This window comes from Trichechus manatus, unplaced genomic scaffold (assembly GCF_000243295.1).
Source record: "Trichechus manatus latirostris isolate Lorelei unplaced genomic scaffold, TriManLat1.0 scaffold00044, whole genome shotgun sequence".
NCBI lineage: Eukaryota > Metazoa > Chordata > Mammalia > Sirenia > Trichechidae > Trichechus > Trichechus manatus.
The window spans coordinates 8,557,835-8,573,437 of NW_004443980.1; the positions used below are offsets into that span (position 1 = coordinate 8,557,835).

Genomic DNA, 15,603 nt, shown 5'->3' on the forward strand with positions numbered 1-15,603 from the left:
TCTCTCTAAAAAAGACATTTATGTAAAAATTTAGAGTGTTTTAGTTGTCTATTGCTCTGTAGTATACTACTCCAAAACTTCCTAATTTAAAACAACAGCCATTGTATCATCTCCCTTGATTCTGTTGGTTGACTGGGCACAGCTGGGCAATTCTTCTGCTGCATATGAGGTTGACTGGGGCTGTAGTCCCCTGGGAGCTCAGTAGGGCTGGAAAGTCCACAATGGCCCACTTAAGTGGCTGGCTATTTGTCATCTGGGGGCTCAGTAGGCACTGTGAACCAGAGCACCCAGTTTTCCTTCATTAGTCTCTTCATGTGGCTTGGGTGTCTCACAACATGGCAGATGGGTTCCAAGAGGGAACATACCAAAAGGAAGGAGCAGAAGCTTCCAATCCTACACATCCCTTCCACTACCTTCTAATGGTGAAAGCAGTCACAGATCAGCCTAGATTCAAGGGGAGGAGAAGTAAGCCATACCTCCTGATGTGAGGAGCAGTGTGTTTACAGGTAGGGGAGGAGTTATTGAGGGCTGTCTTTGGAGATCATGAGATAGACAGTTAAGAAAAAAGCTATTTCTTTTTTTTTGAAAGATAGTTATATGTCATGGGGGATGCAGAGAAGAATTTCTTCATTTAATAAACAGGAATTGCCTCTTTTTTTTAAGAATAAAAATGCACAAAAGTCATTCCTTGTGTCACCCCCTCCCCTGCAGATCTGTTACCTAAAGCAATAAAAAATGGCCAGAGGATCAGTGTCCGATGAAGAAATGATGGAGCTCAGAGAAGCTTTTGCCAAAGTTGGTGAGTAGAGCTGGTATCTCCAGTTGCACAATTCTCTTTATTAAGTAGCTTCAGGACAGCTCCAGTGAAACGGTAACATGAGCAACATAGTGGCGGCAACAGGAAGCCAGCAGTGTTGGTTAGAGGTGCTGGAGGAAGTCAGTTGAAAGACATAATACAAGAAAATTAACTTATTTCCTTGTCAAATAATGGAATATGGACCTTCCCCACTTGTAGCTCTTTCCTGGTAATGGCCTCTAATTCTCATCTTTGTATCTTTTCTGCTTTTTTTGGGTTCCTTTGTTTTTCTGCTATTAAATACTATCTCTTACTCTAAACCTGTGATTCATTTTCCCTTCTGTTTTATAATAGTTCCTTCACATTCTGTTGCCCAAACCTCTGTTCTGAAATGGGCACTCATTAACTCTGGAAGTTGGAAGTGATGCTAATGCGCATATCCAGTAGCAAGAGGCCTCTTGTGAGACATTGACTCTTTATGAGATCAAGCCATGACCCTTACATAACTGCCTCCCTCGCCCCCTTACCTCTATCTAGTCTTCTCTCGCCTCCCTGATGCTGTTATCTGAAACTTCAGTATGTCCTTTGCATCACAGATACTGATGGCAATGGATACATCAGCTGCAATGAGTTGAATGACTTGTTCAAGGCTGCCTGCTTGCCTCTGCCTGGTTATAGAGTGAGAGAAATTACAGAAAACCTGATGACTACAGGTGATCTGGACAAAGATGGGAGGATCAGCTTTGATGAGTTTATCAAGGTGAGTATGATGCAGATTGATACAAGGAGACACATTTGAAACTTGGAACTTATATTCGGTTTCAAAAAATATTCAGAAAAAAAATTCTCACTTGCTATATATGGGTGCTTCAGCATTACTTACATATTCTTTCCTTCGTGGTTTTCTTGATCACAACTTGGGTTTCTAAGGACGCCTATATACGTGTGTGTGTGTGTGTGTGTGTGTGTGTTTGTATAGAACATTTTATTGTGGTTTGGGTGAAAGTTTACAGAGCAAATTCGTTTCCCATTAAACAATTTATACACACTTTCTTTCATGACATTAGTTGTAATCTCCTCAATGTAACAGCACTCTACCCCCCTTCCTCCCTGGTTTCCCTGTTTCCATTTACCCATCTTTCCTGCCCCTTCTTGCCTTCTGAACATTGTTTTTGGGCAAATGCTGCCCGTTTGGTCTCATATGGTTAATCTTCTGGGGAGCACGTTCCTCACAGGTGTTATTGCTCACTTTATAGGCCTGTCTATTGTTTTGCTGAAAGGTGATCTCTGGGAGTGTGGTCTGTTCCAGGCTTGAAGGGTGTCTAAGGGCCATAGTCTCGGGGGTTCCACCAGTCTCTATCATACCAGTAAGTCTGGTCTTTTTTATGAATTTGAATTTTGTGCTACAGTTGTCTCCCACTCTGTCCAGGACTTTCTATTGTGATCCTGATCAGAGTGATTGGTAGTGGTAGCTGGGTACCATCTAGTTCTTCTGGTCTCAGGCTAGTGGAGGCTGTGGTTCGTGTGGGCCATTAGTCCTTTGGACTAATTCTTTCCTTGAATCTTTTATTGTCTTCACTCTTCTTTGCACTGGACAGGAAGAGACAAATAGTTGTGTCTTAGGTGGCCACTCAAAAGCTTTTAAGACCCCAGATGTTACTCACCAAAGTAGGATGTAGAACACTGTCTTTATGGACTGTGCTATGCCACATGACCTAGATGTCTCCTGAGACTATGCTCCTAAGCCCTTAAGCCCAGTGACCCAGTCTCTCAAGGTGTTAGTTATGGCAAAGAAGTTTTGATAACTTTGCCTCCTTTGTGCTCTACTATATACATGGATATATTTGCAGCACATACAAATATGTATGTACAGATATTCTCTGCCAAACCTATATATGCTTGTGGGTGTACTCCCATATGCCATCCCACACCTGTTCAGCCTACTTATCTACCTATGTCCTTCATAAATTATTACTGTTATTGCAGGATTGTGTATGTAATAGTATTTATTGTTGTTTCCTTTTACTCTTATGTTTCTCCCAGTGTCTTCCTTTGCCTTAGTCAAGTTGTGCTGACTTCCCCCATAGTGTGTATTGCCTTTCCCTTCACCCAGGTTAATATGTGTCTATTATCTAGTTTGTGATTTTCCCTCCCTCCCCCTCCCACCCCTGGTAACCATCAAAGAATATTTCTTTCTGTGTGTAAACCTTTTCTTGACTTTTTGTAATAGAGGATACATTATATTTTTTTGCAGATTTTTCGTGGGCTGAAAAGCACAGATGTTGCCAAGACCTTTAGAAAAGCAATCAACAAGAAGGAAGGGATTTGTGCGATTGGTGGCACCTCGGAGCAGTCCAGTGTTGGCACCCAGCATTCCTATTCAGGTATGTCAGACTAATGGGAAGAAAGCAGAGGTGGAGAGGGTGTTGGGATGAAGAGAGAACTGAGGCAGAGGGAAAAGGAAAAGTATAGAAAAGACCCATGCCTTCTGGGGTTACAGATTCTAACCCTGATAACTCAAACCTGAGGAGGATCAGCAAAGACAGCCATAAAGTCAAGTTTATTGGTTACTACCTGTTTCCTTGTGCATAAGTGGGCCAATTCCAGGTACATAAGATAGGAGCTGTCCTAGCTCCAGGTAGGGTCTAACACCAAATAATACCACCGCAAACACACCACACATACCTGTTGCCATCGAGTCGATTCTGACTCATAGCGACCCTATAAGACAGAGTAGAACTTCCCCATAGGGTTTCCGAGTAGCAGCTGGTGGATTTGAACTGCCAACCTTTTAATTAGCAGCCATAGCTCTTAACCACAGTGCCACCAATAATACCACCACCGTTTAAAATATATATATTAAAGACTGCCAAAATATCTTTGTAAATGCTATGGACAGAATTAGCTACTTGGGCATTTACCTCCAAATTTCATGATTATTCTCAATGCCTGCTGAATAGTCAAAAAAAAAAATTATGTGTTTATGTCAGGAAATAGGTTTCTGTATGATTTTGAAAAGAGTTGTGTATTTATTCAGAAGGCTGCCATCCAACAGCCTTAGGGGAACCTTCTAATAGCAAACAGTGCAGTAAACCAATATTTCTCACACTGAGTTCTTCAAAATATTAGTTGACCTTAAAGATGAGTTACGTGGTTAAATACTGTCTATAATTGCTGAGACAAAGTTAAGCCTTTTATTTTTAAATACATGCCTTTTCAGAACTTTTTCTCTGTACATGTGCACTTTGAATCTTCAAGATACTAATATGCTGTGTAATGTTTCCCAAACATTTGTGACTCAGGATTCTTTTGAGGGGATATGACGAGTTTTCCATAACACACAGTTTGGGAAACACAGTGTTTGTCTGTAAAGCATAGCTTGAGGTTTTATTAAAACTTCTCAAATCAACTTCTGGCAGCTTCAATGATAGGAAAGAAAGATTACATCGTAAATAATTTCGTTTCATAGCAATTTCATTATAATTGTATGAAGAAGCTCAGTGACATTGCAAAGATTAGCTATGGTCAGCCAGCATTTCAATCTGCAGGACTTAAGGGCTAAAGAGTCTGAGCTCCCCCGCTCCAACCAGAGCAGTTCTGCTTTTGGTATTTTAGAACCCTGCATTTCATCCTGTACATGTCAGATCACGTTCATATTTACAATTTCCAGATACATATAAAGAGAGAGAGCGAGATATGCTTCTTAATCTGCTTCCTGTATGTTTTATGTCTTGGAGTGAACATAGATTCTGTGCTTATTTTCCAAATGCTGTGAGATTTATATATACATATATATAACAACAACAAACAAGCCATTGCCACTGAGTCAATTCCAACTCATAGCAACCATATAGGACAGAGTGGAACTGCCCCACAGGGTTTCCAAGGAGCGGTTGATGGATTCGAACTGCTGACCTTTCGGTTAGCAGCCGTAGCTCGTAACCACTGTGCCACCAGGGCTGCTATACATATATAATTTTACTTATTTTGTTGTTGTTGTTGAGGATATACACAGCAAAACATGCACCAGTTCAGCAGTTTCTACATGTACCATTTAGTGACATTGATTACATTCGAGTTGTGCAACCATTCTCAGCCTGCTTTTCTGAGTTGTTCTTCCATCAGTAATATAAACTCACTGCCCCCTAAGGTTCCGATCTAATCTTTTGAGTTACTGTTAAATGATCTGAGATTTTTAAATGTCAATAAATGTGAGATGACGGGATAATGACCAGATAATCTCGCAATGTCTTTCCTGGGCAAGAGATTCTTAGATCGATGTGTATAATTTTGTTTATACCGGATTTTCTCTTTGCAAATGAGTGATTTTAATCATTTGCTCACAGAGGAAGAAAAGTATGCCTTTGTCAACTGGATAAACAAGGCCCTGGAAAACGATCCTGATTGTCGGCACATCATCCCAATGAATCCCAACACAAACGACCTCTTTAGCTCCGTTGGGGATGGCATCGTTCTCTGGTAAGTAACGCTTCCTCCTTGGTGTCTGAAGGTTCCCACCAACAGGCTTGCCCATTCCCTAGAGTGTTAACAATGAACTGGGGCTTGCCCTGGGCCAGCTTCCCCTCGCACTCAGCATGCTTTCCTGGCCTTCCATTTGTCAAGTCCACAAGTGTAAACAAAGGCAACCTACAAAGAGAAATGTAAAAGTGCTTTTGTCGAGGGGCACCAGGGAGAGATAAGCATAGACATAGTCATACAAGATCAACAGCGATTACTTTGGGAATATCATCTGAGCATGACATACCATGAGAATACATGTCGTTGTTAGCTGCCGTTGAGTAGGCGCCGAATCATGGCGACCCATGTGCAATAGAACAAACGTTGCCTGGTCTTGCATCATCTTCATGATTCCTGGTATGCTCGAGTCCGTCTTTGCAGCCACTGTGCATTTTGAGTGCCTTGCGACCTAGGAGGCTCATCTTCCAGCACTATATTGAACAGTGATCTGTTGAGATTTATAAGGTTTTCATTGGCTGATTTTCAGAAGTAGAGCAGACCTTTCTTTCTAGTCTATCTTAGTCTGGTAGCTCCGCTGAAACCTGTCCACCACGGGTGACCCAGCTAGTATTTGAAATACCAGTAGCAGAGCTTCCAGCATCACACAAGCCACCACAACATGACAAATGGACAGAAGATGCTGAGAGTGCATAGGGTTCATAATAGCAGCAGGATAATTGAAGTGATCCAATGCAAGCTGTAACCCTCAAGGAAAGGGACTCGAGTGTTGCAGACATAGATATAACTCAAATACTGAGGGCATCTGGACAGGGAAGAATGTGTACCCTACAAAAAAACAAACCAAACCCATCACCGTTGAGTTGATTCCAACTCATAGTAACCCTACAGGACAGAGTAGAACTGCCCCATAGGGTTTCCAAGGAGCAGCTGGTGGATTTGAACTGCTGACCTTTTGGTTAGCAGCTGAGCTCTTAACCACTATGCCACCAGGGCTCCGCATCCTTTATCCTCTAAACACAGTGCTGCTCAGTTCACAATGCTCTTTGAAACTGCCTCTGTAGCTCTTGCCTTAGCAGCTTCTCTGCCATTGCAGAACACGATGCTAGTGAGGAGGCTTGAAGTACCCAATGTGAGGTGGGCTCAGGAGGTGAAGGGAAAGGCGGGTGGCAAGACTTTGAACTCTCCCTCCTCTACTCTGACCAGAGCAACTCTGCTTTGGGTGTTTTGTTTATTGGAGCTCAGCATGAGATTGTATTCTGAAAAGGTTCAACTGCTGGAAAAAAAAAAAAGCATAAAAAACTAGCCTGCAGGTTTATCTTAATGGTGGTGGAATGATTTGGAAAAGGATAGCACGAATGGGTGCACAGCTTGAAGAATGATTACACAATGTCCCTGAATTGCACATGTAGAAATCGTTGAATTGGTGTACGCTTTACTGTATATATTTTCACCTAATAATAATTAAAAACAAACAAACAACCTAGCCTACAGAATAAGTCCTGACTCCTTAGCTTGGCACCCAGCACACTCCATAGGCTTCCTTTAATCTCCGGGTCTTACCTCCCAAGACCCAAATGACTCAGTGGGACCAGCCCAGGGACCAGCGTGAATGATTGCATGAATTTCTGCAGGCATCAGCAAACCTTCTCTCCCCCGTGCACACCCGGCTTGTAACTTAGAACTGTGGCTTTGCCCTTTATTTTCCTTTTTTAGAAGGTCCTTCCCCATCTTCTTCTATACAAATCCTTTTACCATGAAAATTTTCTCGTGTATTCAAGCCCTCTGAGATCTGTCCCTTCACTGAATTCTTAGAGGGTATACTGTTTATAATACCTTGGGGCTATTAGAATGTACTGCTGCTGTTATGTAACTTTATATGCATGTATTTTGTCTCTATACTTCGACTGTAAGCCTTTCAAAGGCAGGGAGGAAGTCAGACCCTCCCTTTCAATCTCCCAGAGCTTCTAATTAACTACTAGTCTCATATTTTTCAAATGATGATTTAGGAGATTGCTTTATTTAAATTCAAATAAAATGCCTTTTAACATACACATACACATACGCGCATGCTTGGAAAAGTTATGGAAATACATCTTTAAGGAACAATAATAAAAAAGGTAGTTGCTTAAAAAATATTACGGAACAATGTGAATGCTCATTTTTCGTCTCCTTAAAAAAGCTATAGTCACAGCTGAGCTTACTGCTCTTTGATTTTGTTGTTATTTCTTTCGAATTTTTTTATTTCAATTTCTCTTCTTTAAATAAGATGGAGGTGACCTAAGGAAACTTATTTTTCATTCCTCATTGAACATTAAACAGATGCTAAAAAAAAAAACCAAACCCGTTGCCGTCGAGTCGATTCCGACTCATAGCAGCCCTATAGGACAGAGTAGAACTGACCCATAGGATTTCCAAGGAGCAGCTGGTGGATTCAAACTGCTGACCTTTTGATTAGCAGCCAGGCTTTTAACCGCTGCATCACCAGGGGTAGCATGGTATAATACCACTGAAATTTAAACCCAATGTTACTTGCTTTGTTATTCACAATTCTTTCATTAAATTCTTTAATCCTTTCTCTTTCAGTAAAATGATCAATTTATCAGTGCCAGACACAATAGATGAAAGAACAATCAACAAAAAGAAGCTCACCCCCTTCACCATTCAGGTATGTGTTTCCACGATTACTGACAGAGCGTTGTGCTTAGAATGAGCACCATAGCTACTGAGTGCTCAGATGCTATTCCCCAAACCCAGGCTTTGGGCCAGTGATTTGTCATGACTAGCAGAGATTGAAGGAGCCCTGGTGGTCCAGAAGGTTGACAGTTAGAACCCACCCAGCGGCTCTGCAGAAGAAAGACCTGGCAATCTGCTCCTAAAGATTACAGCCTAGAAAACCCTACGCGGCAGTTCTGCTCTGTCACATGGGGTTGCTGTGAGTTGGTAATGAACAAAAACAACAGTGGAGATTGAGGGACACTTGTTGTTAGGATAGCAAGGGGGAAAGAAGGTTGGTGGGGTGTTAGTAGTTGTGGGATTATATGTTTGCTTTGGCCATTTGTGGATGAAATTCACATTGGCTGAAGTTTTAACTCAAACTTTCCCTAACATAGAATCTTTGAACTGATGCCAAATACATCGCATTTTAGCTGAAAAGATAAGCTTTTCTAAGAAGTGAGGGTGAAAAACAGGGAGTGCTCTGGCAGCCTTTGCTATGGTGCTGGCCACAGCCAGAAGTGTGATGAATATAACCTGCTTCTCTTCCTTCAATTTGGTGATTAGCTGGGACAGTAACCAGCAGCAAGTAAGCTGTCTTTCTGGGTTCTCTTCCAGTATTTTAACATGATTGTTATCCTCCAGCTCCGAAGCTCCACCTCACCTCTTAAGTTAGCTACAATATATAATTTTCTGTTTGGATTTAAGCAACTCTGTGTACTTTTAAAATTGAAGTGGTGAACAAATTGAGAACAACTACTAGGCATATATAAATACGTGTAATGTTAAATTTACCAGTAACCTCAGCCATACATAGAAATAGTATTTCTTACTCACCACTTGAGCTGCACACTTGAGTAGAACCTGCTTTTCTTCTGATAATTCCCCTTCTGAATTTGCTGGTGGCCTGGTTTTGTGTTTTGTTTTGGCTTTGTTTTTGTTTTTTTTATTTGTTTGTTTGTTTTTAATTGGTCATTGAAATAATTCCTATATACCAGACACTGATATCTCCTCCTCTATGGACCTAAAAATAGTTAGTAAACCCTAGACTGAAAACATCGTTGACTCTACTCCAACTTATTCCAAGTGCATGTGAGTTACATTATATGCATTATTGTTAATCAAAAGAACCTATAATATATCTATGTATGTATAGGTCCCTGGGTGGCACAAATGGTTGTTCTTGGCTACTAACTGAAAGGTGCCATGGAAGAAAGGCCTGGCGATCTGCTTCCATAAAAATTACAGCCAAGAAAACCCTATGGAGCTCAGTTCTACTCTTACACACATGGGGTTGCCATGAGTTGGAATCAACCTGACAGCAACAGGTTTAAAATATATGTAATTGTTCAAGTTCCCTAGATATTACAGATACTCAATAAATTGTTCTAGTGAAAATCATCCCATCTTTTCCAAGAACTTGATTTGTACTTTTTTCATTCCCTTAATACCCAATCTGCAAGTCAAACAGCTGTTCTGTTACTCTGTTTTATGACCTTTATTTACATCAACAATTGTGTTATTAATGGCAACCAGTGACAAGACAATGACTTCCCTCAAAGTCTAATGGGGATGTTGAGTGTGTAGCCTCCATCACAGAGTAAGATGGAAAAATAGGACTCATTGGCTTCAGACTGACCAAGATGACCTTCAATTCTGGGTGCCGGTTTCATTGAGTACCCACCGTGTCAACCCAGTGTCTGGGTTACTGGATTTTCACTTTCAGTTGTTTGCCACTGCCTTTTCTCAATGTTTAAATCTAGTGAAGACACTGCCTTAGACCTGTGAACTTTCTAGAAGGAAAACATTACTCTTGCCAATAATCATCATTATTTGGCATCTGTGAAGTCAAAGAACAAAACTGGCTTACCTTTTCTGCCTCAGGAAAATTTGAACCTGGCTCTGAACTCTGCCTCAGCCATCGGGTGCCATGTGGTCAACATAGGAGCTGAGGACTTAAAGGAGGGGAAGCCTTACCTGGTCCTGGGGCTTCTGTGGCAAGTCATCAAGATTGGCTTGTTCGCCGACATCGAACTCAGCAGAAATGAAGGTACGAACAAAGTCTCAAATGTTGTTCATGGCTTGGCTTTCTACTAATGTATGTGTTGGGGGCTGTAGGAGGAGGATATCGGAACGGTCAAGCTCAGAATTTTCAAGTCTTAGAAATTATACAAAGATATATTGAATTCATTATATTAATGTAACAGATTCTATCCACACTGACCTTCTTTTAAAACAAGGGAGCAAAAGCTCTTTATGATCACTGACAAATAGTGCTTTTTTTTTTTTTTTTTTTACAACATATAGCTCATTCTAGCTGTCTGGACTCAAACCACAAAAGCTTTTCTCAGAGTTCATTTGTCTTTAGATACTTCATAACAAACAAGATTACTTGTAACTTGTGTTTTGTGAAGCATTCCATGATTATATACTGCAAAAATCACTTCAGATTAGGAGAATTTAATGTAGTATATTTCTTACCAAGATTGTAGAAAATTACATTTAGAGTTTTAAAGTTCTCGACTAAATGTGCAGCTACCAGTTTTATTGTCTGCTCCCACCATGGTATCTGCACGTAAACAGTTGTAGTCCAGTTGCTTAGACAGAGGTAGTAGTCCTTGATAAACCCAAACCCATTGCTGTCAAGTCAATTCCGACTGATAGTGACCTGATAGGACAGAGCAGAATTGCCCCATAGGGTTTCCAAGGAGCGGCTGGTGGATTCACACTGCCGACCTTTTGGTTAGCAGCCAAGCTCTTAACCACTGTGCCACCAGAGCTCCATCATACAATAGACATTGTTACTTTTGAGTTCAGGAACAGATGCTACCATTATGAAATCTATAGCCCAAATCTAATCTTTAGTTATATATATTTTTTATTTATATGTCCAAATCCCAATAACCAATGAAAAATCCTAGGGTACAACTTTAAAATCAACATATTAAACATAGTTTAAAGGAAAAAAAAAAAAAAGCAGATAGAGATCTTAGAACCCAGGAGAAAGAACATTGATTTGCACATAATGACCTCAGCTAAATTTAAACCCTCTAGCTGAGCAAAACGTATTCTTCAAAGGAAACAGAGAAAAGGGTTGGTTTCATTTTTGGATGCTATAATTATGCAAGTAAGCATTTGAAATCTAAAACACCTACGGGAATAGGCAAGAGAACATTGTCGTTATTACAGAATTGATCTCTTAAAAGCAAAAATGTCCTCTTATGAAATGTGATCTGAGGGATCCCTCAGGGAATTCTGAGTTAATTGTCCTGGCTATTTTCATGACGGTGCTGCAGTGTTCTTAGGTGTAGCATTGAGATTCATTGGTGCCCTGTCTTCTCCATCTGAAAAATGAGGATAATAAATAATTTTGCAATACTTTACACCTTCTTTTAGGGAATAATGTCCCTGGGTGGCGCAAACAGTTAAGTGCTCAGCTACTAGTGGAAAAGTTGGAGGTATGAATCCACCCAGAGGTGCCTCGGAAGAAAGGCTTGGTGATCTACTTCTGAAAAATCAGCCACTGAAAACCCTATGGAGTACAGTTCTACCCTGACACACATGGGGTCCCCATGAGTCAGAATTGACTTGATAGCAATTGGTTGGTTTTTGGTTTTTTAGGGAATACTAATAAATCCTTTGCCATCAAGTGAATTCCGACTCATAGTAACCCTATAGGACAGAGTAGAACTGCCCCATTGGGTTTCCAAGGCTGTAATCTTTACAGAAACAGATTGCCACATCTTTTTCCTGCAGAGTGGCTGGTGGGTGTGAACCCCCTACCTTTCGGTAAGCGCCCAGTGCTTAACCATTGCGCCACCAGGGCTCCTTGGAATACTAATGAAGTGTTTATTTCATGGGCAAGGCTGTAAGTACTTTTACCTCAAGGAGATAATGTTGCTATCTTCAGCTTTCCAACAGTGCTGAATGAAAGCTATAAGTAATCCCCCATGTGCCCCCTTGTATTTACTTGTCTTCTGCTTTTGTGCTTCTCAGCTCTGGTTGCTCTTTTGAGAGAAGGAGAGAGCCTGGAGGATCTGATGAAGCTCTCCCCTGAGGAGCTCCTGCTGAGATGGGCAAACTACCATCTGGAAAACGCGGGCTGCAGCAAAATTGGCAACTTCAGTAGCGACATCAAGGTAGGAGGCGTGGACTGTGGACGCGTGACCGACTGTGGCCTGAAGGGGAATCTGGGTGTTAATGGAAAAAAGACAAAGATCCAGGGCCTTGTCTTCTGACAACCCTGGCTCGGTTAGTGAGTACCTGGTGCTGTTCTGGCTGCTCCTTGTTTTCTAAGCAGTCTGTCTGTAGCCCTAGTACTGAGCCAGCCACACAGACATGTTCAAAGTCCTGGTGCCTGGACAGCATCAAAGGAAGATGAGTCTCCCTTGGAATTTCAGTAGCAGTTAGCAGGAAGTGGAGGGCCAAGAGTGAGGAGAAAGGGCAAGAGATAAGTCCTTGCTTTCTCAAGGAGAGAGTATGTGGAGGACTGTAATGCTTTCCTAGTTTTACAAACAGGAGCACCAGATGGGATTCCTTTAAAACAAATTAAATGAGGATGGATTTCCTAATCATACTAAAATAGCAAACACAGTGCCCACTGTGTGCCAGGCACTGTTCTGACTGCTGTGTACAAGTATTAACTCATTTAGCGCTCACGATGAGGGATGAGGCAAGGATAATTACCTTCCCATTTTACAGATAAGGAAACCAAGGTAAAGAGAATTTAAGTAACTTGTTCACATTTACGTAGCTGGGACACAGGGCCATGATTCAAATTCAGGCAGACAGACTCCGTGGTCCAGGTACTTGACACCATACTAGACTGCCTATCCAAAATGACTCAAGAATTTCTTGAATGCTTTTCATTTGTAGAAATTAGAGTGATTTTTAAAAATAATGATGGCAAAACTGTAGAGACAGTAAAAAGATCAGTGGTTACAGGGATTGACTTGGGGTTGGGGGAGAGGAAAGCAATGAACAGGTGGAGCACAGGGGATCGGTGCCTTTGTTATCATTGATGAACCAATATTGATACATTATCATTAACTGAAGCCCTAGTTCACATTAGGGTTCACTGTGTGCTGTACAGTCCTACAGGTTTTAGTAAATGTATAATGTCATGTATCTACCATTACAGTATCATGCAGAATAGTTGTACCACACTAATGCAAGATATTAATAACAGAGGAAACTATGTAGGGGCAGAAGTGGGCGTATGGGAATGCTCTGTACTTTTTCTGCTCAATTTTTCTGTAAACCTCAACTGCTCTAAAAAAAAAAAGTACAAAGCAAAAGGAGAGAAAAAAATGATAATGATTGTGGAAATCCTCTAGCAATGGGAATTTATCCCAGATCATGTAGAAGACACAATCAGTCCTAAAACAGAGATCCAGAAGGGGAGAGGCTGAGGAAGGCGTACACTGTGGTGGTCAAGTTTATGAAAAGTTCTTGTTAAGGTGAAAGGAGACAGCTGTTTGCATTGATGATAGGTAGACCAAGACAGCAAGCACTTAAGGAATGTCGGAAAGCAGTTCCTAGCAGTACATGGTGTGAGATGTAGGAAAACGTTTTGGTCTCCTCCTTCCCAAAAGTTGAAGAAATGTTTTCTAAAGTGTAAGAGTCAGAAGAAAGGCACATGAGCCACCAAAGCCGACCCAGGTTTATCGTTCTGTCAGTGACGCCTTCCCTTGCAGTGCTATTCAGACTCAGGGTCCGCCAGACACAGTGCCAGTTAAGAGTGAAGCTTCTAGATGGAACGGCCCCGTTTCCTTAGGACCTATGCCAACAATTTCAAAGTCATTCAGCTACGACGTTCACTGATCATGAACATTCTTCTAGCACTGCCGGCAAGCAGGGGCTTAACAGAGGCTAGACGTGATGGTCTCTGGTTGTGCTCACCAGTTAAGCTCTGCAATTTTAGAACTCTTCTGCTAAAATTAGGTTGCTTGATCTGAGCCATGAGCTTGCCTGATTTCCCATCACTAAAAGGCTGTGTTCTCTAGGATAATAATCGTTTTGGACTTTGGAAAGTATCTGTATGAGTTAGGAACGGGCAAGCAGAGCACTTATCCCGTGGTGGTTCTGTTCTCAGGGTGCAGCTCTCTTTGGCTGAGGTCAGTGCTGTCACGTGTGGGTCTGAGTGCCGGCATGTTTGGAACAACAACCAACACGCTGTTGCCCTCGAGTCCATTCTGACTCATGTAACCCCATGTGGGTCAGAGTAGAACTGTGCTCTACAGCAGCACTACCCAAGGGCAGCACCTCTGGAGAGGCCCTTAAACACACAGAGTGGTGTCTTAGGTTGGGTTCTCTAGAGAAGCAATACCAGTAAAGTGTATATATCTATATATATAGAGAGAGAGATATTTATCTCAAGGAAATGGCTCACGCACTTGTACAGGTTGGCGAGTCCCAAGTCAGGTCAGGTGGGTCAGGCATCAGGCTGAAGGCTTCTCCTGACTTACATAGCTGCAGAGGCTGATGAACCCAAGATCGGCAGGTCAGATGGCAGGCTGCTGGCACGTGGGCTTCAGAGGCTGACGAATCCCAAGATTGGCAAGCAGTATGGCAGGGGGCTGGCTCAAGTCCCAAAAACAATACGTAGGTCAGATGATGATGGACTGTATGTAGGATCCAGAGTGAGCAAAGGCAGCGAGCTTTGCCAGAAGGTCCATATAGACTGGATGCAGGCCACACCCTCAAGGAAACTCCCCTTATAACTGATTGGCTGATCATATCATGGAAGTGATTACATTATATCACAAAATGGAAGATAACTACATCATTACATAACTGCCAAATCACTGAGAATCATGACCCAGCCAAGCTGACATACAACCTTAACCATCACATTTCGCAAAAGTGGGGAAAGTGACTATAAGTTGGCAACAGGAGGGAGAGCGCCGTGCTAAAATGAGTGAGAAAAGTTTATTAGGGGTAAGGTAAAATGAGGTTACTCTTAGTAAAGCTAAAAGGATGTATTATGTGGTAGGTAGATTTTATTTGTGCCTAGCACCTGCATGGAACTTTCACAGAGTTCAACATAGTGACAACAACAAAAAAAAAAGTAAGGGGGAGGGCGAGAAAGAAAAGAGACGAAAATCGATTTCCCCAGGTTCAGCATCAACGGCTCACACCCCCTCTCTCTCAGCCGTCTGATGTCACAAGGGGTGAGCAGTGCTCCACCCTGCCTCCGATCCACCTAGTTTTATAAACAAACAAAGCAATAGCTGATGTGTCAGTCTTTAAGAGAAATTAAGATGCCTTTAAATGATTTAAATAAATTACCGGAAGTTTTGTATGGTTTTATTGCATACGAATAAACTCAAAGTTCTGAGACTATGATTCTGAGAATTCTTTTTGACAATAAGCTTATTTCCAGAATCTAGAAAACTTGAGAATTCAGTACCTAAATTCAATCTCCTGTAACTAAATTTAACCTTTTTTTCTAGTCTCTAAACACTAAATGCACTTATCATCTTAATCTCTCTCCTTTTATGTAAAGACTGCCTGTTAAAACTTCAACCTTCAGCTTTGAAATCTGTGTTTTTCCTTTGCTGATTGTTCACTTAAATGCATTTTTAAACTGTGCTTTAAACTTCTGCTTCCTTTTT

The 15,603-nt window shown here is 41.5% G+C and overlaps 1 protein-coding gene across 1 annotated transcript in view; it reads left to right on the forward strand.

Annotated features, from left to right (window-relative positions):
• The window catches only part of LCP1 (lymphocyte cytosolic protein 1), a 67,639-nt gene that overhangs the window by 25,750 nt on the left and 26,286 nt on the right, over positions 1-15,603 (forward strand). The window contains exons 2-8 of the mRNA XM_023731590.1: positions 712-799; positions 1,393-1,556; positions 3,051-3,180; positions 5,143-5,275; positions 7,859-7,940; positions 9,872-10,037; positions 11,984-12,126. Coding sequence (XP_023587358.1) covers positions 736-799; positions 1,393-1,556; positions 3,051-3,180; positions 5,143-5,275; positions 7,859-7,940; positions 9,872-10,037; positions 11,984-12,126 — 882 coding nt within the window. The 5' untranslated portion in view covers positions 712-735. The remainder of the gene's footprint in view (positions 1-711; positions 800-1,392; positions 1,557-3,050; positions 3,181-5,142; positions 5,276-7,858; positions 7,941-9,871; positions 10,038-11,983; positions 12,127-15,603) is intronic.